General features: G+C 39.5%; 1 protein-coding gene and 1 non-coding gene across 2 annotated transcripts; one reads left to right on the forward strand and one right to left on the reverse strand.

The window, feature by feature from the left end:
- The first annotated feature begins 6,255 nt into the window (after positions 1–6,255).
- LOC126469693 (uncharacterized) lies at positions 6,256–12,581 on the forward strand. The gene is made up of 2 exons (XM_050096858.1): positions 6,256–6,597; positions 8,077–12,581. Exons 1-2 carry the CDS (start codon positions 6,445–6,447, stop codon positions 10,204–10,206), a joined length of 2,283 nt encoding a protein of 760 aa, XP_049952815.1. The 5' UTR covers positions 6,256–6,444; the 3' UTR covers positions 10,207–12,581.
- A 2,379-nt stretch (positions 12,582–14,960) lies between these two features.
- On the reverse strand, positions 14,961–15,067 carry LOC126472260 (U6 spliceosomal RNA). The gene has a single exon (XR_007586387.1). It is a non-coding gene; the product is annotated as a U6 spliceosomal RNA (small nuclear RNA).
- Between the last annotated feature and the right edge of the window lie 2,589 nt (positions 15,068–17,656).

The following is a 17,656-nucleotide window of genomic DNA, read 5'->3' on the forward strand; positions in this document are numbered from 1 at the left end:
TGCGACGGTATGGCATTTCTTACAACAGGAAGCTCAGCAGCGCTTGGCCGTATGGTTAGGCTTCCCTCATCTTTGGCAATTCGTGTCATTAATGAACACATGTTGCGCTTCGCTGGCGCGTGTGGGGGCGGATACAAATCTGCCCGCTTCCTCACGTAATATACTGAAGGTTATAATGCACAGATAGTATTGGGAACAGAAAGCTGGTTGAAACCAGGTATCAATGACAACGAAATCCTAAATTCAGATTGAAATGTCTATCGTAAGGATAGGTTAGTCGCCAATGGTGGCGGCGTGTTTATTGCAGTAAAAAAATTCGATAAAATCTAGCGAGGTTATCACGGATTCCGAATGTGAACTAATCTGGGTAAAACTGAGTATTAGGGTGATTGGATGCTTTTATAGACCATCTGGGCTTGGATCTGTAGTTGTAGAGCGCTTCAGACAGGACTTGCAGAATATCGTTAGTGATTTTCCTGATCATGCCGTTGTAATAGAGCCAGCCGGAGTGGCCGTTCGGATCTAGGCGCTACTGTCTGGAACCGATCGACCACTACGGTCGCAGGTTCGAATCCTGCCTCGGGCATGGATGTGTGTGATGTCCTTAGATTAGTTAGGTTTAATTAGTTCTAGGTTTTAGGCAACTGATGACCTCAGAAGTTAAGTCGCATAGTGCTCAGAGCCATTTGAACCGTTGTAATAGAGGGTGACTTCAACTTACCAGGTATAGACTGGGAGTGTTATGCCATCAAAACTGGTGCCAGAGATGTGGTCTTGTTCTTAATGTCTTGTCTGAAATTTATCTTGAGCAGATAGTTAGGGAACCAACTCGTGAGGGTAACGTCTTGGACCTCATAGCAACAGACAGACCTGAACTTATCGAATCAGTTAACGTAGTGGAAGGTATCAGTGATCATAAGGCTTTGACAGCATCTATGACGAGGGGTCCTACAACGAATGTTAAGAAAGGTAGGAAGATATATTTGCTCAGCAAGAGTGACAGGATACAAATCTCAGAATATCCCAGCAGTCAGCATCAAATATTCGGTTATGAGATCGAAGATGTAGAGAAAAAAAGGAAAAAATTCAATGCCCTAGACAAATATGTTCCGAGTGAGGTATTAAGGGATGGGAAAGATCCAGCATGGTTTAATAGCCGTGCTAGAAAAGCGCTACGTAAACAAAGAGCACATCATCTCAGATTGTAAAAACCTAACTGACAAACAAAAGCTGAACGAAGTGTAAATGAGCGGAAAGAGAGAAATAGGAGAAGCGTTCAATGATTCCGAAAGTAAGACGCTGTCAGCCGACCTAAGAAAAATCCCTAAGAGATTTTGGTCGTATGTAAAATCAGTAAGTGGGTCAAAATCATCTATTCATTCTCTCAGCAACCACACCTTCACCGAAACGGAAGATAACAGAGAGAAGGCCGAAATACTGAATTCGGTCTTCCGAAGCTGCTTCACCGCGGAAGATCGTAACACTGTCCCTCCTTTTTCAATCGTCGTACGAACGTCGAAATGGCAGATATCGAGATAACCGATAGCGGAATTGAAAAGCAGCTACAATCGCTTAATAGTGGAAAGGCATCAGGACCAGATGAGATGCCTATAAGATTCTACACAGATTATGCGAAAGAACTTGCTCCCCATCTAGCAGTAATTTATCGTAGATCGCTTGAGCAACGAAAGATACCTAACGACTGGAAAAAAAGCGCAGGTCATTCCCGTTTTTAAGAAAGGTAGTAAGACAGATACACAATTATAGACCTATATCGTTGACGTCAATCTGTTTTAGAATTATGGAACATGTTTTACGCTCAAGAATTATGACGTTTTTGAGAAATGAACATCTCCTCTATAAAAATCAACATGGATTTCGCAAACATGGATTCCTGCGAAACTCAGCTAGCTTCCCTGAGAGTCCCAGCGCAGTGGACAATGACGTTCAGGTTGGCGCTGTGTTCACTGATTTCAGTAAGGCATTTGGCACCGTCCTGCATTGCCGTTTAATGAAAAACATTTGAGCCTACGGAGAATCGAAGCAGACTTGCAATTAGATTCAAGACTTTCTTGCAGATATAACTCAACACGTTGCCCTTAACGGAACAAAATCGACAGATGTAAAGGTAATATCCGGAGTACCACAGGGAAGTATGATAGGACCGTTGCTGTTTACAATATATAAATCATCTAGTAGAAAGCATCGGATGCTCTTTAAGGCTATTCGCAGATGATGCAGTTGTCTGTACCAAAGTAGCAACACTAGAAGATAGAAAGAATTTGCAGCACGACCTGCAGAGAATTGATGAATGGTGCAGGCTCTGGCAGTTGACCCTGAACGAAAATAAATGTAACATACTGCGCATACATAGGAAAAGAAATCCACTACTGTACAGCTACACTATTGATGACAAACAGCTAGTGACAGCGTCTGCCGTAAAATATCTAGGCGTAACTATTCAGAGCGACCTTAAGTTGAACGACCACATAAAACAGATAGTGGGGAAAGTAGATGCCAGACTCAGGTTCATCGCAAGAATCTTAGGGAAATGTAACTCAACCACGAAAGAAGTGGCTGATAAGGCGCTTGTTCACTCTATCCTTGAGTACTGTTCATCTATCTGGGATCAGTATCAGGTAGGACTGGTAGGAGATAGAGAAGTTCCAACGAAGAGCGGCGCGCTTCGTCACCGGATCGTTTAGCTGGGGAGAGAGCATTACAGAGATGCTAAACAAACTCCACGGGCAGACGTTACAGGAGAGGTGTTATGAACCATGGAGAAATTTACTATTGAAATTTCGGGACAGCAGTTTTTAGGATGAGTGGGACAACATATTACTTCCCCTCACATACATCTCGCGTATTGACCACGATGAGAAAATTCGAGAAATTAGACCCAATACAGAGGCTTACCGACAATCATTCTTCCCACGCACTATTCGCGAGTGGAACAGTGTTGTAGGGATCAGATAGTGGTACCGAAGCTACCCTCCGCTACACAGCATTAGGAGGCTTGCGGAGTTGATGTAGATGTAGATACCAAGTCTGTATATACCTTAATATACCGATCACGCTAATAGCTAACTCCACTCTTGTCGGAGTAGCGCTCTGCTAATCCCTTTACCAAGAAATCAAATGTGGGTGTTCCCACAATGCGTCTACTGATTCAAAATAAATTCATGCATCGCCTGAAAGTCTCATGGTGGTGACATTTAACAAAAAGTGGTCTGGCCATGCGCCTGTAAGTCCCACGTCCCTGACGTTTTGCAAAAATGTTGTTACATTTTCGCCTGGCTTTCCGGCAAAAGAAGATACAAAGTTACGGCTGTGAGCGTACTGGTTACAGTTCTTTCTTTCTTTCGCTTACGACATAGTCCCGCAGCGATCGCAGGGTCGGCGTGATTACAACGGATTTGGCAATGTTAGTGTTAGCGATGGCCGGATGCCCTTCCTGCCGCCACCCCGTACCCCCCCCAGGACGGAATCGGTGTACCCCAACTGTCTGGGTCGAGTGTAAATCGTGAAATAGTGCGGACGTGTTTCAAATGTCTGCGACACATGTAACTGAGGCGGAACGTGGGGACCAGCCCGGTATTCACCTAGCAGGATGTGGAAAACCGCCTAAAAACCACATCCAGGCTGGCTGGCACACCGGCCCTCGTTGTTAATCCGCCAGGCGGATTCCATCCGGGGCTGGTGCGCCTATCTGAGTCTAGGAAGCAGCGCATTAGCGCTCTTGGCTACCCTGGCGGATTTGCGTACTGTGTACATCTGGTACTATTTTTTCTGTTTCAACTTTTTGGGTTCTTGAACAGCCAGAAGTTACCTTGTTTTCGGCAACTGTGGCTTCACGTTCGCGAATTATCGTGTTAAGCCATTCCTGTAGCTCTATTTTTTCAAGTGACAGTGGGTTTATATGCTGTTGCAGTAAAGCAGTGCGATCAGGCTAATTCTGGGCCGCAGTTGCAGCATCGGGAGCCGATTCGTTCCTCTCTGCTGGTTGGCGAGGACGTAACTCAGGCATAGTTACAAAACTGGGACTGAGACCGAACAGATGCACAAAATAAAATGGTCTCACTCTATTCTAGACGATGAAAAGTCCCCTCGGCGGAAGTTCGCCAGAGTTGTTACCTAGCAGAATGCATTGCAGTGACACTTAAATCACACGGAGGTGACGTTGGCGGCTGTCCAGTTACAGCACCCAGAGGCGAAGGACGGTGCGGCGCAGCCCGCGGCGATGCTTCTACTGCCGGCGGCTCGCCCCGGCGTGAGACGCAATATAGCTGCGCGTGGCCATATAGTGCGCTTGCATGCTTGGTAGGACCGTCACGGCCTAAAACACGTTGTCGGGGGCGCCCGAAGGCGCATCTAGCGGAAACAGCGCTTAGCGGCCCGCGGCAGTAAACCGCTAGGCGTTGCTATGGTTGCCAACACATAGGATCGGCAGGAAAATATCGTTTCAGATAGAACGGTGGGAAAGATCCCACTCCTGCCCCAGTTTGTACATGTCAGGATGGTATCGTGACATGAGCTTAAAGCTTGCGAAGATCCCGACACATAGTCCCCGCCCACCCCACTTAAGCTCCACCCCTGATCAGCAAGATGCTCCGCCCAACCGAGCAAAACGATACACATCGTCGCAGATATGTTGCTCCTAGAACGAGAAAAAGAAGTTTCCAACACGTATAAAGCAAAGATTTTAAGTTTCAGGTATTAATGTAAACCACAGTCTAACATAACAGTCGCGACACTCACCGCAGTAAAAGTCGTTGCCGTTTGACAGCTGGAGAGACATTAGCGCTCCAAGCGGCGAGTAAGGTGAACATCAGACGCTTCGTAAGCATGTTTGATTTGCATCCATTTCCTACGTAATTTACGAAATATTTGAGTTATTTTCTTGCCTCCAAGGGTTTGTGTAGTATCAGATGGCATATATGTTTCTAAAAATGATTCTAAAATAAGTGCAAGTATGGACAAAAACCATGAATCGAGTGGCAAGCTACAACACATTCGTGAAGAAACACTTGTGACGTTGGATAGAATTGCAGCTTACCTCATGGATATCAAAAGAATATAAACACACAGATTCACATGTAAGAAGCACAGACATGTACCTCTACATGCAAAAGCGATCGACAGCTCATTTATCGTTCTGTAGGCCTACTGTTTGTCATTGTCTCCTGTTGCCACGCCGGCCGGTGTGGCCGAGCGGTTCTGGGCGCTACAGTCTGGAATCACGCGATCGCTATGGTCGCCGGTTCGAATCCTGCCTCGGGCATGGATGTGTGTGATGTCCTTAGGTTAGTTAGGTTTAAGTAGTTCTAAGTTCTAGGGGACTGAAGTCCCATAGTGCTCAGGGCCATTTGAACCTGTTGCCACAAGTACAACCTTCATCTTTACATTATTCTAAGTGGGACAAGCAACTGCCAAATAGTGGGTGAAACATGTTGAAAACATTATAATGAGCTGATTACATTACATTTCACGCAAAACCAAATACTTGAATAATTTTCAAACAATCTGTCAGTGAACAAGTTGCTAACAAAATAATGTCATCACGCGAAGGAAGCAAGGAAAATTAAGTGACTAACAGAAGTGAATGAAATAAATACCAAACATTACGCTTTTGTAAGACACAAATAACTTCTCTTAATCTAACCACTTCATTATCAAAGCACGAATCTGGCACTGATACATGGAGAGTTGAATTGGCTGCTTCTGCGTCATAGGACTGTTTTACAGCTTTAGATGGATTGTCGAAGCTTTGTGGCAGTTTCCTCTTCATTTCCAGTTGAAGTGGCTTATTTGGGATGCAAAACAGTGTGGGTACTGCATTCCACACGAGTTTATTATTGTCTGCGTTCATGAACTGGTTTTGTTCGAAATGTAGCGAACAAAACGTAATATTATTTCATAAGGTCTTCTCGTCTGCTATTACCTAACCATTTTCTGCTCCTAAAACGAAACATTAATCATTAATACACACGTAGTTTGCAAGTGAATCATGACAATACAGTTTAGTAACATGATGGTACATACCTCTCAGGATGCTTAGGAAACCTAAAAAAGACAGCTGTAGCGCCTTCTTCCTGTTGTTACTGCAATTTATTGCGCTACAAACGCTACCGCTTGTAAAAACCACTGTAGAAATCAAAATGAACAACCACTATTCGCTTTCACCATCGCGCCGAACCAGCACCCCCTGTAAAAGAAAGCCTGTCTACGTAGTGCGTGACGTCACAAGATGGCTACACACATAGTCCTTTCTTCAACAGTTTCACGGAACAGTGCTTGTGAATAGTCGTTCGGCGAGTTTCGCGTCAGTTTACTATTATAGTGAATGGTGTTCCTGCGTTAGTGTACGTGATTTGGTTGTTTAGTTTCTGTGCACTAAACTGGTGATCTGTTTTTCTTGCCTGTGAAAATTTCGTTGCCTGCAAAATGCCGTATCGTTGTTGTGTGCCGAATTGTAGAGGAAATTACGACGGTGGACCAAAAGTAACCGTGTTTAAATTTCCGGAGGATGAAGCAATGAGAAAGAAATGGTTGTCAAGTATTCGCAGAGATAACTTCACTCCTTCTTCAAGTTCAAGAGTAAGTATTTGTTTTGTTTATTTCTTAAAAGAGGTTAAGTGTGCTAACAAAGAATAGGCACTTATGCAGTAAGGAAGGTCAGCGACATTTTGACTAATATATCAGATCTTAACTGAATAAGTGCCGAAGAAAATAGCGTTTCGTTTTCTTGCCCTGGCAATTCTACAGTTTAGCTGGTATAGGTTATATGAATTCTGTATTCTGCAAGTTCAACCAGTATAGCCTAAGCACAGTCATACTTACGTAGTTAAATATCTCAGTATATCTTTATACTTACTGTTTATGCTGCCTGTTGTTAGGAATAAAAGTCGGTTTATAATTAAGTACGTGCACTTAAGATACAGACGATTTTCGATGTATTCTGCTTCTGTGTTTAGTGTTTCTTTTTGCTGTAAAAGTCTTTAGGAAGTTGCCTGTTCAAAAACAAGTAATGTGGTGTACCCAGAAATTGAAAATGAAGTAAAAACAGTGTCTCAGTCGCTTGTTTTTAATAAATTATTGGTGGGAATTTGAAGTCATTGCAAGGAATGTTACTATTAGGGAATATAGTAGGCTTTAGACTTAACAGTGAACCATAGACAGGAAAAATGAATGAGTACATGAATGGATTAACAGGCCATCACAAAATGCAAAGGGAGAAACTGTGAAAACATATAAAAAATACTTGTGGATTTTACAAATTCTTACTTTCTGGGTCTGGAATTTCAGATACATGCCAGTGGCCTACACAGCTGTCTTATAGATACACAGCTAAAGTACTTGAAAGCAATTGTGTGCTCATGTTTAGCCTAATAGGTAGCACATAAGTGGCAATGTATTAGTTCATCATACTGTCAGTTTTTATGTAAGTTATGAACTGATATCAAAAGCAAAACAGTGTCTATCTGATAAAAAGCACTACCTTTAAGTATTTCATAGTTCTAAAGGTTACACAGTGTTGACAATTACTTTGTATTATTCTGTTACTGTGTCACAGTTGCTTCTTGGATTACACCTGTGTGAGTTTGGTGTCATCATGCTTTCTCGTGTCCGAGGTGTGTGTGTGGGGTGGGGGTGGGGGGTGGGGGGGAATAGAGCAAGACATTAAGCAAAAATCCCACCCCTCTTGTAAATATGAGCTTCATGGCTAACTTATAAAAAAAAATTGTCACTGTTATTGAATTATGCTACAAACATTAGTCAATGTTTGTAATTTTTGATGGGGAAAGTACTTTCTTCATTTCACCATCTCTTTAAGAGCTTGTTGCCATGACATGTAACTGCATGTGTTTTGATATTGTAGTGTTATTGTTTTATAGAGTTACTATGCCATGGCCACATTTATCACTTGAGTATTCTTCTGCATTTTAGTTGGGAGTCTATTTGTATTTTAGAACTAGAAACTAACTTTATATTCATAAATTGTTTTCACACTATTAATATTGTCATCACATTCAGTTGTAAGCACTTTTTTCATTTTTTATTCATTTTTAATTACAGGTATGTCATGTTCACTTCCACAAGGATGATGTTATTTGGGAAACACAAATTGTGGATGAAAGGACTGGTCAGTTATTAAGAGCCCCCCTTCTCAAACCACGTTTGAGACCAGATGCAGTTCCATCACTACTCCCAAACTGTCCTTCCTACCTTTCAAAGGAAGAAAGTAGACGTGAAGGGCCAGAGGAGAAAAAGCAAAGGCTTGAAAATGAGCAGTTAGCTGCAGCGTTACAATATAGTTTAGCATCACAGAAGGACTATGAAAACACTTTCAGCTTCAGTTCTTTAGAAGAGTTGATGTTGCGTACGAAGGAAGTGGATTTGCCCAACGAGTGGAGTGTGATCGAAAAACACAGTGATTTTGTTTGTTTTTTAAAGATAATAAGAAATCCAGCCCCATTAATCACACATTCTGTCGTTATAGATAGTAATTTAAATGTTTCATTGTTTAAGAAAGATGTACAAATTAAGACATTAGGAAAAAGATCTTTTCCTGTAATTGTAACCAATATCCATGAAATTGTCAGTGTACTGCAGGAGTTTTCAGACACAGATTGTGGGCACTCAGAAACTTCTATAGATAGTATTGTAGAGATAGTGAAAGACAGTCTAGGAGTGCTGAAAGACAGTTTACAGGAGAGTGAAAAGGAGATGGTAGACTTTATATATGAACAAGTTAGTCTCATAAATGTAAAGAAATTTAATCATAGGTTTAGTTCTACATTTATGATACTGTGTTGTTTGCTATTTTCAATTTCATCTCATGCTTACAATTTTTTACGTAGCAGCTCATTAATGAAAATGCCACATCCAAGCACTCTGCGTAGGATTTGCAGCAAATTTAATGTGAATCTATCTCACGAAAGGCTTGGGGGAAGTAATTTCCTGTCCTATGCAAGACAGAAATTTCAATACTTGAACAGCGATGATGTCAATGTTGTTTTGAGTGTAGATGAAATTCATCTAAATTCTTATTTGGAATACAAAGGAGGTAATGTTTTGGGCATGTCATATAACTCTGAATGTGCTGCAAATTCAGCATTTGTATTTATGTTGCAGAGTGTCAAGTCTTTGTACAGGGATGTTGTTCACATTTTACCGGTGAAAACCATTTCATCTAATGCATTATATGATGTGCTACTGGCCATAATAAATGGCCTTGAACTAATAGGCTATAGGGTTTTTTGTGTGGTAACTGACAACAACAAAATCAATAGCAAAACCATGTCAATGTTTTCTCTGGATAAAGCTGTTAATATAGTTTTTAAACATCCATCTGATCCTAATCGCCCACTTTTCTTTTTAATTGATGCCATACACATTGTTAAATGCATAAGAAATGTGTGGCTGAACCAAAAAAATGATGGTAAAGATATGTTTTATCCTCAGTTTCCAGTTAGAAAAGAAGTGGAAGAAAATAAGTTTTCTGTAGCTTCTTTTAAAACACTGAAACAGATTTATGACATAGATTCCAGTTCTTTAGTAAAATATTGTCACACATTGTCTCTCAAATCACTTTGCCCTACATCATTAGAAAAACAGAGCATGAAATTAGTGCTGCAGATATTCAATCGACATGTGTCAGAGGGCCTTGAGGTAGCTAGTGATAAATTTGATTTGAGACATGCACCATCAACAGCAGAATACATTCGAATAATAACAAAATGGTTTGATGTCATGAATGTGAAATCAGTGTTTAAAGGGAAACACAAACAGAATCCTTATATGGATCCGTTGACAACTGATAGCGTTTCTATGCAATTTTTGCTAGATTTTCTAGACTGGCTTGATGTGTGGAAAGCAAAAGGTTTGTCAAGTGGGTTTCTCACAAAAGAAACATTTTTTGCTATTCAGCATACAACATATGCCGTTGTAGAGATTGCTCGATACTGTACTGAAGAGCTAGGTATGAGCTATTTACTGACAGCCAAGCTACAAACAGATGTGCTTGAGCGGCGTTTTGGAAAGTATAGACAGCTTGCAGGTTCCCAATACAATGTTTCAGTGACACAAGTCTATGAAGCAGAAAAGAAGCTTCGAATTCAAAGTGTAATTAATGCCTTTAGTTTTATGTTCTCCTTCCTATGGCAATATCACAGTAGGGGCCATAAAAAATTTTATGTTTTCTGAAGTTGAAGAAACAGACACATTAGACATAGAAGTCAGTGTAACTCAAGACGATGTTCTTTCAGTGAAAGATATTGCAACGTCTTTAACTTTCATTGCAGGCTACTGTGCTCATGCAGTGATTAAGAAGCTGAAATGTGAGAGTTGCCTTAATGAAATTGTGATTGAAAAGGAGCTGCCAATAAACGAACATTTTAGTTTGATACAGAGACTTGATCATGGAGGACTAAAATACCCATCAGACACTATTTTAAATATGATTGTCTACACTTATATTGTCATCAGTAAACTTCTCAAAGAACATGAAAGAGATTTTCTTGCCTGTACGAATCAACGTGCTATTGCCTGTGCAGTAGCACTTGCTACTCTTCACGAAAATGACTTTTTATTATTTGATGGGGTATGCTGCAATGGACATTCATCCCAGGCAATAATGAAAAGTGTTGTTTGGGTTGGTGTCAATATATTTTTAAACAACTACTGTAAGAAGGTTAATGGAAAAAAAATTTCAAAAAACACTCGGCGAAAACTGCAAACTCTTACAACATAACTTTGAAATCTTTATCTTAGATTCTTTTTAAATCATTAATACAAAACCTGTCATCAGTAATATTGCCACATCAACAAATGCCTCTTAAGCTGAACTAGTCAGGTTAATCTGAAACTAGTCAAACTTACTAAATTGTAACTTATGGCTGAGAGTTTGTATAAATATTTTAATATACAGCTGCTAACAGCTATCAACACTAATAGCCTAATGTGAAATTTTTATCAAAGAAATTAATCTTTAATATAAAGAATCTTACACTAATTTTTTCTCAGTTGAAGTTGGGTGGTGAATGATACATACAGGAGGGAGGGGAGGGGGTGTGGCAGGCAGAGAGGACCAATAGTAATCTTTTTATAGTATGTGAAACCTAAAAATCAATTCGCTTGCTTTTCCGAGTATAACTTAAACCACTTCTTTGCTGCATGCCTTATTCATAGTATTTCTAATTTGTGTAATAAAGTTATGTGGCCCAACATGGCACATGCCTTTGACAATGACAAGACAATGCCATTTTGATCACCTTCCTTTATTATTTTGAGAAAAACTTACACAAACTGTGCTATAGCAGACTCCACTTTTTTTGCAAACAAGGTTACTTTGTTTTGGTGATAAATGGGAGACAAGAGCAAAATTGCTCTATAGTTCTCTACATTCTCTGCAACACTTTTCTTTGTATACTGAAGTTATTACTTTAGCTTGTGATACATGTGAGAAATCTGCCAATTTGTAATGATTCATTAATTGTTACTGTTGAAAAAGCTACTATAGTATTTATGGATTCTTTAGGTAGACAAATTTCGATTTCACGTAGTGTTTGTGGTGTTCCTCTGTCTTCTACTAATGTCACTGTTATGAGTGCAGATGTGCATGCTGTGACAGTTGCCTCTCTCTTTCTGAGTTTACTACTTTCTCTGCAGCTGTTATAACTGTTGTTTTCTCAACATTTTCTTATGTAGATCATGTTTGCATATATTTTACTACTAATACAAATGGAGAAGCTGTTAGGGGAGGGCTTTGCAGTACTTTCATGGCCTTCTTTGTGTATAATGATTGGCAGGTCTCCTCATCTAATAGTAATGTAATTGTGGAACAGCTCTCACTTCTGTTACAAGCACTATTGAGTGCCACTAATTCTCAGGTTGACTAATTACTGAGCTCTTTAAATAGATGCTTGCTCTGTGCCATAAAGTGCCTTCTTGTTAGCTCATCTTTGCTGAGGAGAAAAATATCTGAGGTAGACTCTCAGGTATGCCCTTCTGTTGGCTTTTTGAATATATTTGTTTATAAAAGAATATTAAAAAAGCTTAAGCCTGTCACAATTGCCTTTCACTCACCTAATCTAATTAATGTAACCAGATCATATTCCAACACCACTTGACACATTTTTGCCACATAACATACACTTACAGTTGGTAATTACTTGCAATTTACAGGGTGACCTAATATAATGTCTATATGCATCGCCATTTTTCTACTACAGTGCTTTCATATGCATTCTTCCTACACAAAACTTTATGGTGCAGTGTTTTATTTGCATTCTTTTAGTGTCCCACTTAAAGACCTTCCATTACTACCCTGGAGATTATAAAATAGCAATTTAATCATTAATGTTGTTCAAAATTTATCATTATTATTCCTAAAATTATGAAACTTAAGTCTCAAGAATGTGGTTATTGTTAATGTTTGGCCTTGGTGTCCATAAGTCTTAATTATTTTGTCACTACATAGTATTCATGCTGTACATCTATAATTTTCTATTGTGAACCACTATAATCTAAAATTTTTCTCATTCCATGTGTTAGTGATTATTGACAAGAGTGTATGGAAGATGAACAAAAGAAATAAATAAATTCATTCATACACAGAATTTTTTTACTTAATTTGCATTCATTCATATCAGCATGGTCAGTAGGTGAAACTTGTTTTCCACTTTTAAACAATTACCAGTATATATATTTTGGAATGATGATCTGTTAAAGTATTGCAACTAAATAGAGCTGAACCACCACCCCCACCCCTTTCCCCAAACTTACGGAAGGATGAAGTATCTAAGCCACTGGTGAGTGCAGCCCAAATGTGATGCCAAATGAAGGTAAGTGTTCATTTTTCACAATTATTTCATCACAGGTCACATCACGTCATAAAACTTCTCAACAGATGAAATGAAAGTTTACTTTGTAGTTGAAATTTATTTATGTGCAATTCATGCAAACAGTTTGTTTCAAAGTATATACTTCTTAGTACAGAAACATTCTTTCTTCAAAGGTATTCAGTTTAGAGCAGCGAAATTCTAACCTGGTAATCTGTATTTTGAGACCTCTTGTAATTTCAATACATAATGGAAATTTAGTTAACTTACTGGGAAAAGAGAATTCATTGAAATTTGTATTGGCATACCAAAACTTTATGGCAATACCATTACATACTCATCTCAGGTCAGTGAGATTTTCTTAATGGAAAGAAACTTTCTTAGGGAAAGGTGCACAAACTGAGAAGAGATATCATATCATTCATTAGAACTGCATTTCACTTAAAAAATATTAACAGGAGAAATTTCTTTAAATTTAAAAAAAAAGCATGAATACAAGGTTGCTGAAATGGTGGACTAAAACATATGTAGAACATGTCTTTCAGGGCAGTGTTAGTTTTTGAAACGACTCATACTATTGCTTATTACCAGTGCCTCTCTATAGGGGGTGTTATAATTCGAACACTATTTGCCCAATTTTCGTGTTTCTTTTTTTAATTAACAGGTATATCATCCAATCAGGTTTTAAAATGGATTTTGCTACATAAGGAATAAACAGCGGCAATAACAGTGTCCGTAAAATGTTAGCTGCCAGTGTGCTACTTTGCAAAGTGCCGTCCACATTATTAGACCTGCGTCAAAGTGATGCAATATTTAACTTAAAAAACAGAACAAAACCCCTAAAAGAAAGTCCGCGAGAGCATACGAGAATCTTTCGCGGATGGCTTTCAATCAAAATTTTTGTCATTAAAAATCGTCTTACACAGGAACTGCAAAACGGAAGAATGGTGAATGGTGGTCAGCCATAAAAGATAAATGTATACCGTTGCAGACGTTTAGATTGGCCTTTTCGAGATTTACAATTTATACTACAGCACTTACAGTTTAGGAATGGTATTGGGAAAGAGCACACTGGTGGCAAACACTTGCACTTTGTATAGCTGACGATCTTTGAACGGCTAACCAGACTGCCATCAAACAAGTCGTGACAATCCCCATTAAAGCACCTTTAAAATAAACTACAATGAAATGGGTCCATTCATTTGGGAGTTTTAATGCCTCAGATAATGAAAGTTATTACAGCCACTTTTTACGTCGGGGCTAAAAGGTATGCAGAAATAAGTTACAGACAAAAGAACTGGGTCATTTGAGAAAGGAAATCTTGTAATTCATGAGAGAGGTATGTCAGATTTCTTTACGAATTTTCCTCGTACGGTTCCCGTAACAGTCTATTGCTGTGGCCAAACGGACTGCGAGCACCGGCACCAGACTACGTGCGTGACGTCACTGAGCGGGCGCGCAGGCTTTCCTCTATAGGAGGTGCTGGCCGAACTCACAGTTTAAGTTACTGGCCGCCTGGGGCGCTGCTGGCGAGGTAGGGAACAAAATCGAGGCGAAGTGTCGCGACTGTTAGAACGTGATGTAAACGTTTACAGACACGACTACGATTATAACTGTGTGTGATTGATGAAGTAGAAGTGTCTATAACTTAAAATGGATTACCGGTACCTAATGGTATTTACAACAAGCGGAATAAAAAATCACGAATGATTTAAAATAATAAATGAAAGCGAAGTACAAACGTGTTATCTGTTAATTATAATGTGGGCCAATTACCATCAAATTAATCAAAATGGCTCTGAGCACTACGGGACTTAACTTCTGAGGTCATCAGTCCCCTAGAACTTGGAACAACTTGAACCTCACTACCGTAAGGACATCACACACATCCATGCCCGAGGCAGGATTCGAACTTGCGACCGTAGCGGTCGCGCGGTTCTAGACTGTAGCGCCTAGAACCGGGTTTTTTTTTTTTTCGTTGTGGTTGGTCGTTGCGGACGTCGCAAGACATCCTGTTCAAGTTCGATGGTTGATCCTTCCACTCAGTTTTTTATTACAGAGGCTAACCGGCTCTCTGACCGAACACGCTGAGCTACCGTGCCGGCTGTTCAAAAAATATAAAATGTGGTACGCTTCGCGATTTTGCGTGTCATCCTAGCGCAGGGGCCATGCTAAGCTTCACTGTATCGTTCCAATTTTAGTATATGTACCGCCGAAGCGAGTACTAATTTTGTTCACTTCTGTTCGTTGCATCTGCTCGGGGCGGACGTCGTAAGACATCCGTTTAAGTTCGTTGTTGATCCATTAACTCAGTTTTTTATTACAGAGGCCAACCGGCTCTCTGACCGAACACGCTGAGCTACCATACCGGCTAATATAAAATACACTACACTTCGCAAATAATGTGCTTGGAAATGTTACGTATATCGATATTAAAAGCTTATGATGCCGCAGACGGCAACAGAGTTTATTTCTTTTATTCATCCAAAAAAAAAAAAATCTTTCCAGATTATGAGACACAGAACAAACAAATCAAAACGGTAACACAGCACAGTAAAAATACTGTAATATGCCAGTAGAGACATAAATGTAAGCGTTATCCACCAAACAGCTTGCACTATTTGCGGTAGCTTCACTGTCTTGTTTCTAGTCTCTGTATCTCAAACTTCCAAAAAATTCTGCTACGGAATAGAAGCAATAATCTAGTAAGAATAGACAGGCCTACTTGTTTACAATGTCCTAAGTTCACTCAAAATCTTTATGTTTATAAAATGTAGCTTCACTTATTGGACCTAAAGAAATGAAGAATATAAAAATCATATTGATAACAAAAGCGTCATGAAGCCAGTCGTATTTTCCATACATGACACATGAGGTATTTCATTATTACGGGTATAGTATTTGCGTCTCTATGTAAAGTTCGAAGTAGGCGTATTGCAACCTATGAATTATTGTTATAATTACCAAATACTTCAATGGAACGACTAATTCGCTTCAAAATTACGTACTATTTATTGATCTACTTTCAGTTTACCTGTAGTGACTTAAATGTTGTGTGGGTGTAGGAGTGCCGTGAGAAGTAGGAGCTCTTATTTTGTATACCTGCTGTAGTGTCCGTTCCTGTTACGAAAATGAATATTTAGCGTTTTAAGTAATCATTTTTCTTAAAAGCAATTCGTTTATTAGAAATCCCAATACTCGCGACGTAGGCCGAAATTTTGTGTTACATAGACACTAAAATATCTGCTTAAGTTTTCTTAATAATTTAAATTTCGTTAAAACAAAGCAGCTGTTAGATTCAATAGTGTCTATTCTGTCTGTTCTTAACAGAAAAGTGTAATTAAACGTTTTAACTCATTTTTATCAACGCAGTTCGTATTGTTTACTGGTTAGACAGACGTGATGTAGGCATACAATTTCTGAGTTGCTAACGTTTAAAAACATATCGAAACAATCTTTATAAAGTGATTTCTCTAAAACCAAAGTAATTAGTAATTAATTGTTCTGTATCTCTAAATCAGTATGTAAACAGCGGCAACAAGACAAAACAATATATCATCGTGTTTGTGTACTTACAGCCAATATCACGTCCTTGACAAATTTGAAACATTATTTACTGTTGAACTTAATTCTTCTATCGAATTCAATCACGAGTGAGAAATACATGAGCTGTTATAGAATAGTGAGTACGGTGATTTGTTGCCAGTCTTGTAGAAAATATTCTCACTGGGGTTGGATGGGTGGTGGGGGGGATGCAGTGGGGAGAGCATCGGGAAAACAGAAGAGGCTCACTCCTGGAAATGCAGAGTATGCAGTTGGAACATTTTGTCTGAAGAACAGAAAAGGAAGCAGTGAGGAATTGATCAGGATCAAGAGAGGTAAAAGGGGAGGACAGCAGTTGGGAACTGGCAGCTGGTAGGAAGAAAGAGAATGTGATCTGATAGTTTTATTATCAACGCCAAAAACAGGTATCTACTACTGCCAGAGTCAAGTGCAGAATAGCCTCAGGTAGGACTAGGAGCAGGAAATGTACAACACCTTTCAACCAATGTCAGGAAGCCTAGGAGTATACAAGGAGTTGGGAAGAAAAAATGTGGTGCTGCTAGGTAGTAGTCATGGGCAAGATGTAGGCCTCAGTTACAGAAAAAATTAGGGTAGCATACAAGGTCACGAGTATATTCAAACTAAATTCAGGGCTATGTCAAGTGATGGAGGACTTGGGGTCTGTAGCTAAGGATTTCTCAAAAGATGACCATGTGGTGACGGTGGGTAGGGATGAGAAACAGTTGGGACAGGAATGGGGGATAAGACATAGGTGGTGGCCTGGACAAGACACTTTCCCTGACTCATGGCATAAATGCACACTTTGATGAGCTGTTCCAGTGCCATGATTGGCCACACCTATATGGAGCTTTGAGGCAGATTAATGTGGGGTTACAGAAGGCACTGATGGCAGTCAAGTTCACACATGTTGCTGTCATGCCAGTTGGTACCATCAATAGATGGTGAGTCACTAGATGTAGCCTAGTCCTAAGCAGGAAGAGGAAGAGAAGATTGGTACAGTAGATTCATCATATTATATGGGGTGTACCTTTGACCAAGCATGGTGAAATATTTGCTGTCATACATAGGAGAAGTAGATTCTTTTTATGATAAATCCAGATAACAGATTCCCCCAACTAAAGAGTATCTGAAGCAGATAAAAAAATCTGATAAAATCGTTTACAATATGGATATTTTTACATGTCATAAGAAAACAAGAACCCATCAGAAATAGTATCATGGGACATTCCAGATACTTAACAACTCTTCAT

Source organism: Schistocerca serialis, chromosome 3, assembly GCF_023864345.2.
Source record: "Schistocerca serialis cubense isolate TAMUIC-IGC-003099 chromosome 3, iqSchSeri2.2, whole genome shotgun sequence".
Taxonomy (NCBI): Eukaryota; Metazoa; Arthropoda; class Insecta; order Orthoptera; family Acrididae; genus Schistocerca; species Schistocerca serialis.

Coding starts and splice junctions, on each gene's coding strand:
- LOC126469693 (XM_050096858.1), top strand. CDS start 6,445: ATGCCGTATCGTTGTTGTGTGCCGAATTGTAGAGGAAATTACGACGGT. Junction 6,598..8,076: donor CTCCTTCTTCAAGTTCAAGA/GTAAGTATTTGT, acceptor TTTTAATTACAG/GTATGTCATGTTCACTTCCA.